Source organism: Pempheris klunzingeri, chromosome 3, assembly GCF_042242105.1.
Source record: "Pempheris klunzingeri isolate RE-2024b chromosome 3, fPemKlu1.hap1, whole genome shotgun sequence".
In the NCBI taxonomy this organism is placed as follows: Eukaryota; Metazoa; Chordata; class Actinopteri; order Acropomatiformes; family Pempheridae; genus Pempheris; species Pempheris klunzingeri.
This window is the reverse complement of record NC_092014.1, coordinates 17,342,821-17,356,437: the sequence shown is the minus strand read 5'-3', so window position 1 is coordinate 17,356,437 and position 13,617 is coordinate 17,342,821. Positions and strand designations below refer to the sequence as shown.

The 13,617-nt window shown below is 40.9% G+C and overlaps 1 protein-coding gene across 1 annotated transcript in view; it reads right to left on the bottom strand.

Annotated features, from left to right (window-relative positions):
* LOC139198853 (alpha-1,6-mannosylglycoprotein 6-beta-N-acetylglucosaminyltransferase B-like) overlaps nucleotides 1-5,513 on the bottom strand; it is a 102,099-nt gene extending 96,586 nt beyond the window's left edge. Inside the window, exon 1 of the mRNA XM_070827818.1 lies at nucleotides 5,446-5,513. Coding sequence (XP_070683919.1) covers nucleotides 5,446-5,513 — 68 coding nt within the window. The remainder of the gene's footprint in view (nucleotides 1-5,445) is intronic.
* Nucleotides 5,514-13,617: the final 8,104 nt, after the last annotated feature.

Here is a 13,617-nt window from a genome sequence, read left to right as displayed (position 1 = left end):
CCACGCCAAAATGAGGTCAACAACAATGTGCTGCACAATACCGTCAATACAGTTTGAGTAACTGTATCATGTGCAACCCTGAGCTATCAAGCACATTTGCATTCAAAGCCCAGTTCTCTAGGTTTGTGAATCTTCACCTGCCTGAGTTATTTGTTGCTGCAGTAGTTTCTCCTGCCCACACTTACCCTTAAGAAATCCTTTTCTAATGCAATGCTAATGAAAGCAAATGGGACCAAATTCCACATTCCTCTGTTTTAACTAAAGTAAGGGTTAGCCAAATCACACGGGTATCTTCATGGCTATTATGGACAAGAACGATTTCAGCCAACAATAACTGAATATATGAGATATATGTGAAAAAATGTGAATCCTTTGAACTGGTCAGGCACTGATTTATTAAAATCCATCGGGATGTGGGCTCCGATCTGCAGAGCGGATCCGATCTTTGAAACATAACCTTCTGCTTTACCCAGCTTTGTGAAACAGATCTGATATTAGAGATTGTACCTCAGAAGGGAAAATGAATTGAGACTCTGTGCGGGTTCTCATGTCAAACTACCATAATAGAATCAGATGTTTGACTTAAAACAAATTAAATTTAGGTATCCTTTGTATCTGTATTTAGGTTTTTTGTATCTGTAATCCTGCCCTAGTTAAGCTACTGTCTTCAGTGTATACGGATCAAAGGTTATCTGACTGTTCGGGGAAAGCTCTCTGTGATCCTCATCTGCTGGACAAAACCAGCAAGCCTCCATAACTAACAAGTCAAGTCCCACTTTAAAAACGCTTGCTGCTCTGCTGCTAACCCCCATGAGAGAAATTTCTTGGAAGATTTTGTAGAAGTAGTGCAAAGCCGGATTTATGTGACAATGAATGAGGAACACTCCAGTTCTTATACTCCATATTTTAGCAGCTGAAGCCATTTTCCCCAAACGTCCTCATCATGTACATTTGTTAGGGTAAACGGATTGTCATTTTTCCAAAATATATAGGGCTCCTATAACAAACAAGCAGCTACAAATCACATCCAGCATGTGAGCAATACATCTACAGTAATGACGATATCATAAAACATAAAGGAAGAAAAATAACTAACGGCAGCTTTTGTGATGTAATTATCACAATTCACTCCATCATTTAAAATCAGCCTTACACAGGTGACCTTTAAGCTTCGAACTTGTGCGCCAGAGATTAGAAAAACTGAATCTTAACACAACAAATAAATGAATTATTCATAACTGCTGCTTTCCCTTCAGAGCCAGGCAAGAGCTGTTAGCTTGAATACACAGCCCAGTGTGAAATCTGACAGCACCTTCCTGCAATGGTTCAGTACGGCAAGTAGCTCCAGTCACGTAAAGTTCTGTACGAAACCTCTTAATATTGATAAAGCCGTAAGAAATGGGCTCCTATCAACAGCAAGGAAGAATGGCCACTTAAAAGAACATTTGTTGAAGTGATCTGATTGACCCAAAGGGAGCAAGATGATGTTGAATAATCTGTTAAGTATAGAGCTCAGTGGTTTGGCAAGCTCCCATGGTGACTATATTCCAAGACAGAGTCAATGTGTCTTGTCCTGAGTGGAAATACACTGGCCTCAAGGACAGATGGTGGGATGTGGCTTTTTTGTAACTCTTGCACAAGAACAATGAAAAATCATCATCATCATCATCATCATCATCAAGGCTCTTATCTAATGGGTTGCATCAAATATGATTACAGCTATCTGATCACTGCTGTTAAATTGGTAATTTATCTTTGTTTTCAATACAATAAATGTTTTAAGTAAAGTGATCAGATTACATTTCGGAGTTGGATCTAATGAAATACCCCACTGATTACATTTCTAACAAGACAAATGATAATTTGTGTATGAATCCATGTTGAATTAGACTTTCCGGTTCTGACTTTCAACTTCATTTGCTGTTGTTGAAGCCGATTATTAGACAACATTTTAATACAACGATCACCTGCAACGATCAGCAGGATTAGAGCACAAGCTTCAAAAGCAAAGAGTCAGTACGTCAGTGGCCACTCCTGCGTGTAGCATTGCTTTACTGATTAACACTGAAAACATGAGGAAATTACAATCATACTGTATTCACATCCAAGTCCCAGCGTCTAAGCTGCTGACACGAGCTTATTCACCGTGTTTTCTCATTTACCGTCTCTCCCAGGATACTGTAGTATTATAAAATAATAAAACATTATCCCCATCTGTTCCAGGCATATTGCTGAATTAATTAGAATAGCTCAATCATTGTGAGAGGACCACAGAGACGCTATACAGTAACTGATCGAAACACTATCCTGTCACAATGTGCATTGCTCTCTGCCAGTGTCCAGCCCCTCTCTCCAGCCCCTCTCTACTGCCCGTTTCACCTAAACCTAACCATAACATAACATACTTACTTACATACTTACTGTAGGCAAAAGTGGTCCAAATCAGATTGTTTTGCTCATATTTGTTTCATATCCGTTTTGATCAGGACAGTGTGGACATCACAAATCACATGAAATCTGATGTTTTCACTTCTGATCTGGACCACAGATACAGGTCTGATTTTTTGCAGTGTGACCTCGGAACAGTCATCTCAAAATTCATGTGCATTTGACATCACTACAGTGACCTGCCCCTGTTGCCAGCTTATACACACTAACTCATATGGGCTTTCTCTGGGAAATAGAAAGAGTGAACTGAGTGTATTGTTGCAAGAGTCTAGTGGAGAGCCGCTTACAGATGTAGTAAAAAGCAGCACTCGACAACCTCAAATTTTGGATGAGATCTGTCTCTGTGAAGCCATTAACATCACGATCCCACCACTCCTGGCTCTGACTCCTCATGCACAAAAACATTTTGTTCTCCATCTTGATTTTGGAGCCAGAAGTAACGAACACGTTTTTTTTTCTCCCCACTTCCGATTGATTTTATGTTTGGGCATGACCCATGTTTGATTGATTAGTCACAAGGTAGTTCCGCCCTAAAGCATTCCCTGCTTTCTCATGTATTTTACGCTAACTGGGTTAGGGTTAGGGTGTAGAGGAAGACTTTCAACTAGTGATCAGGACTGTGAAGACGTTAAGAAAGTGTTCACTCACTCATGTGAGAGATGGGAAAATTTTCTCATAGACTTCCATACAATCAGTACAATACAATGTTTCCCTAATCCGCCACACCCGATTCAAATTACTGAGTCGTTCTGCAGAGGTTGATGATGAGCTGATTATTTGAATAAGGCTTGTTGGAGCAGAGAAACATCTAAAACATGCAGGTCAGTGGGCCCCTAGGAGACGGACTGGGAAACACTGATCTAGACAGAAACATCCACCAGATGCCCGTTGACTTTTCTCATCAGCTGACTGCCCCACTCATCCACACACCTTCTCATCAGCTCTGCAATCACCTGAGCTTCCCCGTCACCTCACCACCTGCACCTCACTCCCTGATCAGCCTTCACTTCACATACCATTCACTTCCCTTGTTCCCTGCCAGAGTGTTACATTATGTTATGTGCTTCATGTCTTGGCTCTCTAGTGTCTATAACTGTATTCTGTTTATGTGCTACCCAGAGACCTGAATCTGGAACCTGTCTCTGCAGGCCTGACCTGCATGTTTGACCTTTTGCCTGTTTATTGGACTTCTGACTCCTCCCTGCTCCTTATTGAATTCGTTTGCTTGAGCTGGACAACCTTCTGGTTTTGACCCTTGCCTGCCTCATCATCCAATAAGCCTTTTTACCTCATTTTGTGTAACTGAATCACTGGAATACACCAGATCTGCTTCGGTCATTTGGTTTGGGTCCCTTGTCTGTAACACTATTACCTTGCTTGCATCTGTTGTGACACAATCCCATACAATCATCATGATCACAGGATTATATGCCATGAATATGACATCATGATCCTGAATGAACCTGAAAGGTTTGAAAAAGGGGTTACATGGAGGACATGAAGCAAAACTGGCAGATTTTATAATTTGATATTTGGTTTTCTGATACACTTTATCTATGGATTATTAATCTTGTGTGTGCAGGAGGCAATGCTTCTCAGCAACACAGATTGATGGAAAGAGAAAGGAGGAAAAAATATTAAGCTCCTGTGGGTGTTGCAGAATCTGACCTGATGCTATCCTAGCACGATCATTTCCTGTCTTTATCATTTCACAGTTTTTTCAAAGTGGCGTTAGGTGGGCGATATGAGAGGATTAGGCCCCGGTCCTGCCTGACGAGTCTTTAATTAACAGGCTTAAAGTAAATGCTCTGCTCCCTATAATTGGATCAGAAGGAGATCTGCTATCAACTAATTGGCTTCCTCACACATATAGACTTATCAGATTTTGCCTCTAGGTAGATTTTGAAGCGAAAGGAGTTCTGCCAGGCGTGAAGGAGCCATGGTGTGAACGCTGTGGTGTTTTTCAAGAAACTCTTCCTGGCACCTGAACTAGCTTAAATTCTGGAAACAATTTAGATCTCATTATGTTATTATGCAAGAGGTGATCGTTAGAGGTGGCGTTGATTTTCAAATTTCACAGGAAGTCGGCCTACGGTATTATGAGCTTCAGGTCTCATCGATAGATCAGATGTGTCAATATTCCTGTTCAAGCTCTAGTTCAAGACTGGCCAGGCGACTCAAAAATATCTAATAATATCCAATGAAGTGATCAAAATCAGTGTTTTCTACTTCTCGACAATGAATTCAGTGCCGCACGAATCACAGGGAGCCACTTTTTTCTTTTTTACTGAGGTTACAGCACAGCTGCTAAATCACTGCTCTAGCCTACAAGATGATTGTTTGGAAAATCCACAGCATTAACAGGTGGGAAAAGGCTGACTTGTAGTGTCCCCTGGAGGAGAGCCCCTAGCTTTTGTACCACAGCACTGTCAGAATCGAGAAAAGAGAGAAACTGAACAATTCACTTTTTAATCCTGACATTACTGGAAACCTGCAGTATCAGGAGAAACGGAATGAAGCAGGTCGACACAGCATGGCTCAGTGAGCTGTACAATATTAAGTGGTTAACATAACATGTTTCTCCTTTATATCTTCACAAAGCCCGGTCACACAGTGATAATGGAGCTGCCCATGCAGAAACTAAGTTAGAGCTCATCTGGCTGCTAGTGGCTCTTTCATGATTTATTGCTGTGTGTTGTCCCTTTATCCATGTGGATCTAAATCTAATTGATCTAGTGCAGAAACATCTGGTGTGTGTGTGTGTGTGTGTGTGTGTGTGTGTGTGTGTGCACATACAGTATGTGAGTGGTGATACATTCACACACCTGGCACTGCCACAGTGGTACATTGTGTGAGAGCACTTCAACTCCATGTCTATCCAGCTGTGGAGCATCTACATGATAAAACGTGCATTTTAATCAAGGCTACCAAACCACAGGACTGAAGGCTAGAGGGAAGTTGGGCACAGAAAAACGTCGTCAGCTCTTTGTCTCTTACCTGAACGGTTTGAACGTTACTAGACATCTTCTGACCATTATTTTACCGTCGGTGCTGCCAGTAATCATTTTCCAAAACGAGCGACCCCTGACATTGCTGCTAACCTCCCAACCTGGAACTTGACGTGACCAAACATTTTTATCTGCGTCCCATCCAGCCGTCCACAGCGGTTATTTCAGACGAGCACGGCACCCATAGACGCTTATTTAACCCTCCGGAAGAAATGGCACAAAGTTTCATTCAGCAAGTCTCCTTTCCTCGTGTGCGGAAATGTCATTTAAAGCGTTATCCCGTCGTCAGACAGACACTGAGGGGATCTGAGGGGGAAGTGGCCGCAGGTTGTGTCCGCCTCTGGAGTCATATCCGAGGTGAGTTCTTTACAAAAAACGGCGCTGTTTTGGCGTTAAAACGTGCGTAAAAGTGTGTGTCGTCCGGAAACCAACGCTTTCTTTTTGTGGAGAGCGGAGCTGCCTTCACGGACGTGTTAACTTCACGGCGGAGCCAGCGCGAGTGTGGCAAGTCAGCCGTATTGTCTCCACTCATTCACTCCTCAGGAGGCAAGTGAGCTTCACTACAGACGGACACATCCGGTGCTTTTTTCAAAACAAGAGCCCCGCAAGAGGGAAAGTAAAAGAAAAAATCAAATCAAATAATAATAATTCTAATAAACCCCAAATCACAAATGTTCCCCTCTGAAATCTTTAGAATGAGAGCACTTAACAAATAATGCTTTACCCGCTATAACCTTACCCCAGAAATAGATAAGGAAAGAGTCCAAAGAAAGAAACAAAGAAAGACATAAGTCATTTTATTGGGGGGGAAAGTTCTAAAACAAATAAATAAATGGTGACATTTTGTGTTGGTTGTTATTTGTGTATTCTCATAAAGCATTTCATGAAACACATATTCTAAACTTACAGTAACGTATAATATAAAGACAGTGTTCAAAAGTGATAAAGCAAATGTCCAAAATGTGCTTGTTGAGACATTAAAAGTGTGTTAATACGGTTCTTTGCTTCCTGTGTAGCCTGGTGAGATATTAGGTAGAACGATTCTGTTACTGTGTCTCTACTCTGCTTTGAGGCTCTTCAACCCAAACAACCCACTCTATAAATAAAGCCTAAAAAGGCCCATTAATAAAGATAATAATAATAACTGACAGTCTGTGACAGTTACCCCAGAGACTATAGGCCCCCCAACTACTACATGGTGCGAACACATTTTGTCCTTTTATTTGGGAGGCAATTTCCCTTCATTTCCTGTTAAGTGTAGCTTGCTTTGTCTGGCTTGACGCTGGTCCGATCCGGCTGATCTGAAGCCTCCGCAGCTGAAATCCGCCTCTGAATGGCGCCATCTATGGCTTTTAAGGTGTGACATGAAGAGCACTGAAAACCTCAACATTCTTTATTCCTGCATCAGAGCGAACAAAGCAAAGCATTTACCATTTTACTGCAGCGTCCTGTCAGAGGACAATTTCTCGACGGGGCTCAGAAGTGTTGCCAAGTTGGAGTTTATCACCAGCTCCTCTGATGACCAGATTAAATTGGCTGCAGTGGGTGTCTGGAAGTGGGATGAGGGATCTGAGTGCTTCATACTTCTTTAGACACTTGTTTTGGCACATTAGGGTCTACATGTGTAACTGTGTGTCTACTTGGTGGTGATATGTGAAGCCCTGTGCTGAGCGTCAGAGCTGATTTCAGCACCACGGACAGCGAATGTGACCAGGATGCAACAGCGGCACCCAGCGGCAGGCAGCGTTACAGCAGCAGCAGCAGCAGCAGCAGCAGCAGCAAATACTGTGTCATATAAAACCAAAAAATACAACAGAATTTACCAGGGAGGATGCAGTGCAGATAGCAACAGTATAACACCAAAAACAACAAGAACTTTTTCGCTTTCTCAGTGGCCACTTAGTAAAATTACACCCACACAGCACACAACTTGTGCCGCTGCATAGATGAGGGAGTGAGGGACTTGAGCCTCAAATGTTATTTGTTCATTTGCAGTCAGTTTTAGTGGCGGCATAGATTATACAGTCTTTGTGGCCAGCGGAGCGTTGGAGCAGAAATGGAGGAGGAAGGGGGAGATCTACAGGGGACCAGACTGAAGATGACAGTGAAATCTCAAACTCCCTTCATGCATCACTTGCCCCGGTACATGTGGATTTGACTGGCAGCCCACCGCCCACGCAGTCTGTCCCTCTCTGCGGGTTGTGGGAATAGTTCTGCTCTATCAGCGGGAGTCCACTGGGCAAACATTGGATTTTTACACCTTTTGTTTGCATGTGTGTGTGCAGCGTGCATTATAGTCCACATAAACACACACACAGACACACATGCAGGCAAACTCATGCACATGTTTATACAGTGGTAGGAACCAGTGGAGTTTAAAAAGCATTCTGTCAGACAGTAAATACCCAAAGGCACGAGGCTTCACCTTACTTCTGGCTCACTTTTAATGAATCATCTGGAAAATGTTGCAAATGTCTGTGCATGGAAAGACCATTGTAGCAGTGAATAGCATTATTTCAGTGGAAGAGCCGCGGAGGTATGAAGTCCAATTCTAGAGTGGACAAAGTGTCGCAGGCCCTGTCACAGCCATAAAATGCAGTTTTTGCTTTTGCTACTCCAGTCCCCCTTCCACTCAGTTGGTTAAGTTCCCTCTGCAGCACTTGTCACTATTCTTAATGAGCTGTCTACCTTAAAAAACAGCATCTAGCCTGAGGCTGAGCTAACCAGCATCTGTAAAGCAACCCCAGGCACAGAAGAGGCAGGCAATCTGTAAGAAAAACAAAAGGCAGTCCTGATATTCAGTGCGTTTATTATCGCTCTTTTGGGGTGGTGAATTTGGTGCTATTGTATTGCTTTGTTGTTGGTTGTTGATGTTTATTTATGACTTTCCCTCTCTGCTCCTTGGTGGCTTCAGCAAATGATAAATACCCTAAAAGGTACTGGTGATTATAAATCCAGTTTCAAGCTAGAGGATTAATGAATACACCACAATGTGTAATTTGTCCTATTTGTATATTACTATATTTGCTTACAAACTTTGCATACTATAGCTTGCCAGTACGGTATAGCAGTGGGTACAATGCCAGTTTCACATTTACCCTAAAACTGCCATGTTACCTGCTGTTTCCTGTAAACCTGCACACCTTGCCAAATGCTTGTAACTAAAGTGATCAATTGTGTATGGATTTGTTTCATGATCTGTCAGCTAATCAATATGGCATGCCGGCAAATGTGTTCAAAATATTGCAGCAGCCAAAGACCCACCAATATGCTCTATCAGGAGGAATCCATCACGACATACGACACCTCTTGAACAGTGTCTCTCTCTGCTGTGTCTGTATGACAATGTTTTCCTAATGAAAACTAATGACATTCAGAGTGCAAAATCACTTTCTCAGCATTTGGAAAAGTTAAAAAGTGAATTTAGTTGTTCAAAAATATCATTTTAATTCTAAACACAAACACACACTCACACACAACATGTTTCAAAGGCTGCACAATACCAACAATTTAAGTAGTAAAAGGAACTGCATAGACTAACACACTGTGACAAACACATTCACAGAGAGACAAAAGAGAAATGAAGATCAAGAGGCAATGTCTGTCAAATATAGCATGCTTTACACATTTTCTTGTATGATCTACGACTAAACTAGAAGGGGAGTGCTATACATCTATCAACAGACAGGGAGGAGAGCATGCAGGGACATCTGTTTCAACTGTTTCATAAGAACTTCTCTTATCTGCCCCACAAAGTTGCTATCAGATTTCTGCTGCAACAACTCTCTTACCAAGAGGGGATAATGACTTTAAAAATAATAAGTATATCTCATGCTGTGCGTTAGTTTCTGGTCATGGGTGCAGTTATCTGTTGGGAAGCTAAAATTGAGACAGGCGTAGGCAAAAGTACATGAAAATGCATCTTGTTAGAAAGAAAAACAATCTGAAAAATTGATGCTTCTAATTGAATTGCAAAGGCATTGTACTCATGAAATATGAAAATCTTCTTGGTGAGACTCAATTTAAAGACATTGCCTTCTTGGATTCAAATTGTGTTTTTGAATTTGATTTCTATGCCTTTCTGTTCATTTATAAATTGCTGCTATTTAAAATCCTTAAATACCAGAGCAGCCCATGGTGCCATGACATTATGGCTGAAAGAAAGAACATCAGGTCTCAGCAGAGCTTGCTGTGCCACTGACATTGTCACACGGGCTATATGTGCATCATTGTGATATTCCTGCAACTGTATTTTACAGTTGATTGTCTTGCATGATTTTCCAAAGCTATCGGTCCACGAGTGCTTTTTTTGTTTGTTTGTTTACAGACACATACACTAATGCTGCATGACTACACAGCTGTGGAGGATAATCTTGTGATGTGTGAGGGTTAAGGAATCTTATTTGCTTGCAAATGTCAGTGCACAGCCCACAGGATTATCTCAAGTGTGTTTGGCTTTCACATTAAATAAATAAATTATCTAAACAAAATCTGGATAGAGAGAGCAGCACAAATCTGAGAATCAGATAATGACAGATTGTAATTGGCAGAGAAAAAAAAAGTTGATGACATTAATCAACGCTCTACAGTCTTATGGAAGATAAAGTTGTTAATCTTTATTGGTCTGTTAGCCCCATTTGCAAAAGTGCTTTTAGTTTATAAAGCCATAGATTAAAGTAAATGTTTCCAGCATAAGAACATGTTCCTCATATTTCAAGGCTCTATGTTAAATGAGGTAAATATTTATGTGATTGCTGTAATTCTGATAAACACAGATACAACCAAGGCTCATAGGTATCCTTCTGTGTGAGGCCAGATGATGAACAGCACAGTAAATATGAGCAGTATTCAGAGGAATGTTACATATTTTGACTGTTTTTATCCGAATAACACAGCAGGGTGTGCCAGTCAAATATGTGTCACAAAATGGTCCCACTAATTCAGTATGTATCCATCTTTCACCCAATGCTTACTATCTCTAAACGATGGCGTAACAGACATTATGCGGCCGGATCAGGCTGGTGATCCTGTTTTGTGAGCCGATGGAGACGCTGTTTATAGGGACGGCTGCATAAATTGATTTTCTGTTTCTGGGGCCAGCGAGAGTCAAAGCCACTTCCCCATTCCTAAATGCATCTCGCTGGAACAAAGTGGAGGAAGAGTCAACTGAGCAAAATGTGATTCTAATCGAGTGATTTATGCACGTCATTATAAAGGTACGTTTGCTGTCACAAGAGGAGTTGAGGTGAGGACAACAATCGCATATCAGTGTCACGCACCCGTGGCAGCCAATCTAATTTAATTTTCTCTGGCAGCGAGGAGAAACTACAAAAAAAAAAAAAAAAAAGAAAACAACATTACTATTGCAGTACTTAAGGTGGCAACACCCAGATGGAAATATACATCAAGAGAATGCATTAAAGGACTTTAGCAAACAAATGGACGTATCCCCATGTCTGAACTGTTTCAGGAGTAAATCTGCTCAATCACAAAAGAAAAATGAGGCTATTGCATTTCTGTGCACAATTGACATAACAGTTAAAGGCAAAATCCTGCTGTGAGCCCAAAGGAGCAACATGACCTAAAAAATCAACCAAGACAGAGCAGGACAATAGCAGCTGTCTGTCCTTAATGATTCACTGTATTTATAGCCAATCTATAATATATTTACATCAGTGAAGATATTGTGTGAATGAAATTGCAAATTTCCCCAATGTAGGACGAATAAAGGTTTATTTTATCTTGTTTATCTTATGACAGCGACCTCAAACTCTTTTGCACAACATATGATTCATGTGGTTAATACAGACTGAACGCTACAATCTATGATCCTCTAACTGTAACCACACATGCTGAAATCAGCTTTAATTAATATTGTTTTATATATTCTAACAATGGATCAACTTATATGTGAATGGGGTTGCTTGTGGTAATAACTATATGTTGGTTCATTACCACAAGCAACCCCATTCACATATAAGTTGAATGGCTTATGACCCTTGACTGTTTTATTTCACTTTCACCCATTTCAGCCGCTGCTTTTTCCTGTGAAGAGGCTCTAAAAACACCACTGTAAGCTACCTGCCCAGCACCAAAAAGGCAAAGTAAAGTTCTCACCTGTTGCTGAAACTGAAGAGAAGAGACATACTGCAGGAACTGTTTGCTGTTACTTATTGCAATTAAACAAATACAGTCCACTCATGCCAAAAGATCTAAAACACATAATCTTCAATTTTCAGCGGGGAGGACTCCTTTGCGGCTGTTCAGTCAAACTTGAAAAGTACTCTTGAGTAACACAGGTTACATTTCTGCTACAAGATTGATCTAAAAACAAAAAAGAAGATTGTTAATTTAGTCCCTCTCCTTCCATCCCACCCTCCCTCATCTCTCAAACAAAGACAGGGTAATTGGGAGTCTGGAGTAGGTCACAAAAAACAAACAAAAAACAATCCATTACTTCTGAACTGTAATTGGAAACAGAGCCTGGAGTTAATTACCAATCATTAATCACCTCATTCACCCCCAGATACCCATTCACTTTAGTGTTTTTTAAATTCCACCAACTTCAACTCTTTTTTAAGACACCAATTATTAAAACTCCCTCCAGATGGGAAAGTGGGAAAGTGTTGAAAGCAGGAATAAAGACAAAACAGATCAGACAAATGGAGGAATGACAGAAATCGATGACGGAATAGAGAAAAGACATGAGGAGAGAAAATAACAATAGTGGTGATTGATTTATCTGTAATGAATGAGGGAAATGGTAAGGTGGAGTGATTTGTCCCAGTCATGTCCGGGTCGATATTGGGCCGTTTTGTGAGGGGTTAAGAGGCGATGGAGTATTGTGATGCTGACTGACAGCGCAGGTTGACATGAGAAACACAATTTGCATTTTCATTACATCGGAGATTGACTTCTTTCTCCTGTGTGGCTTGACACGCACACACACACACACACACACACACACACACACACAGTGGCACAAACATGGGAGCATCATGGGGCTGTCTCTGTGCAGAGCTCGACCCTCGGCACCTCTGCAGTGTGTGACTGACAGCTACACAGTGAGGGATTTGGAAATAGTAGCAAAATAAAGGCTCTCAAAATAGACCAAGTGGAGCCATTATTTGATGTAAACAAGCCCTAATATTGATAACAATGTATTATTACAAGATTAAACCATGTGTTCAACTTGTGAAAGTGTGAATAACATGAGATGCAGACAGAGGTGCAGATTCTGATGCACTAAACTTTACTTCATAAATCAGACTACAGAGAATATTTGCTTTGATAAGTTAAAGCTCAATGATTGAGATAACATCAAATAAATAGTTTTTAGGAAGAAACAAGAGAAAAAAGCTTCAAATCAAATCAATGTAAAAATGACATTATCGTAGTCTAATTTTCACATACTGTAACTACTGAAAAACAGAAAATCTTGAACTAATCGTTTAAAGTCCCTGTAAATGAACACATTGCGAAAGTCTTGTCAGTCCAACTGTCATTACCTGAATCTGCGGCTCTGTGCATCTTTCAGCAGCTTTTATCTTTATTTATTTATTCATTCATTCATTCATTAATGTAGGTTGACATACCAAGATTTCAATTGCAAATCAAAGAAATAAATTAAAAGTGATTAGTTTCATAGGGACCTATTTTCTGAACACAGCACCGTCTACGCCAGATTGGAAGACGTCTAACTGTCCAATCATAGTCATGGCTGATGTGACTTGATGCCAGCTATGATAGACAGGCTTTTGCATGTAAACTGTTTTCCTACGGGCTAGCCAGTCAGAAGGACTATACTGACAGTACATGTAATTAATTTGTAACTGGCTGTAGTTTCGAGGCATGGATTACGCTGCAGGAAGCTGTACAAACAGACATATAAGGATCTTCTTGGCAGAATTCTTGGTTTAGTGTGAAATGCTGTCCATCGTGGCTGTCATCAGCCTGCATAAGCAACACTCAGCTCTGCCTATGGCTTTGCCCCAAAGCTGTGATTGGCCAGTTGTCTTTCATTTAATTTTGGCATGGACAACACATTTTCATGTAAGAAACTGAAACACAATGCAAATGTTCACAGCAAATGCATGCATAACCCTAACTACCAATGTGGTGGTTGTGTGTAAAAAGCATTTAAATCCTCCCATGAAAAAGT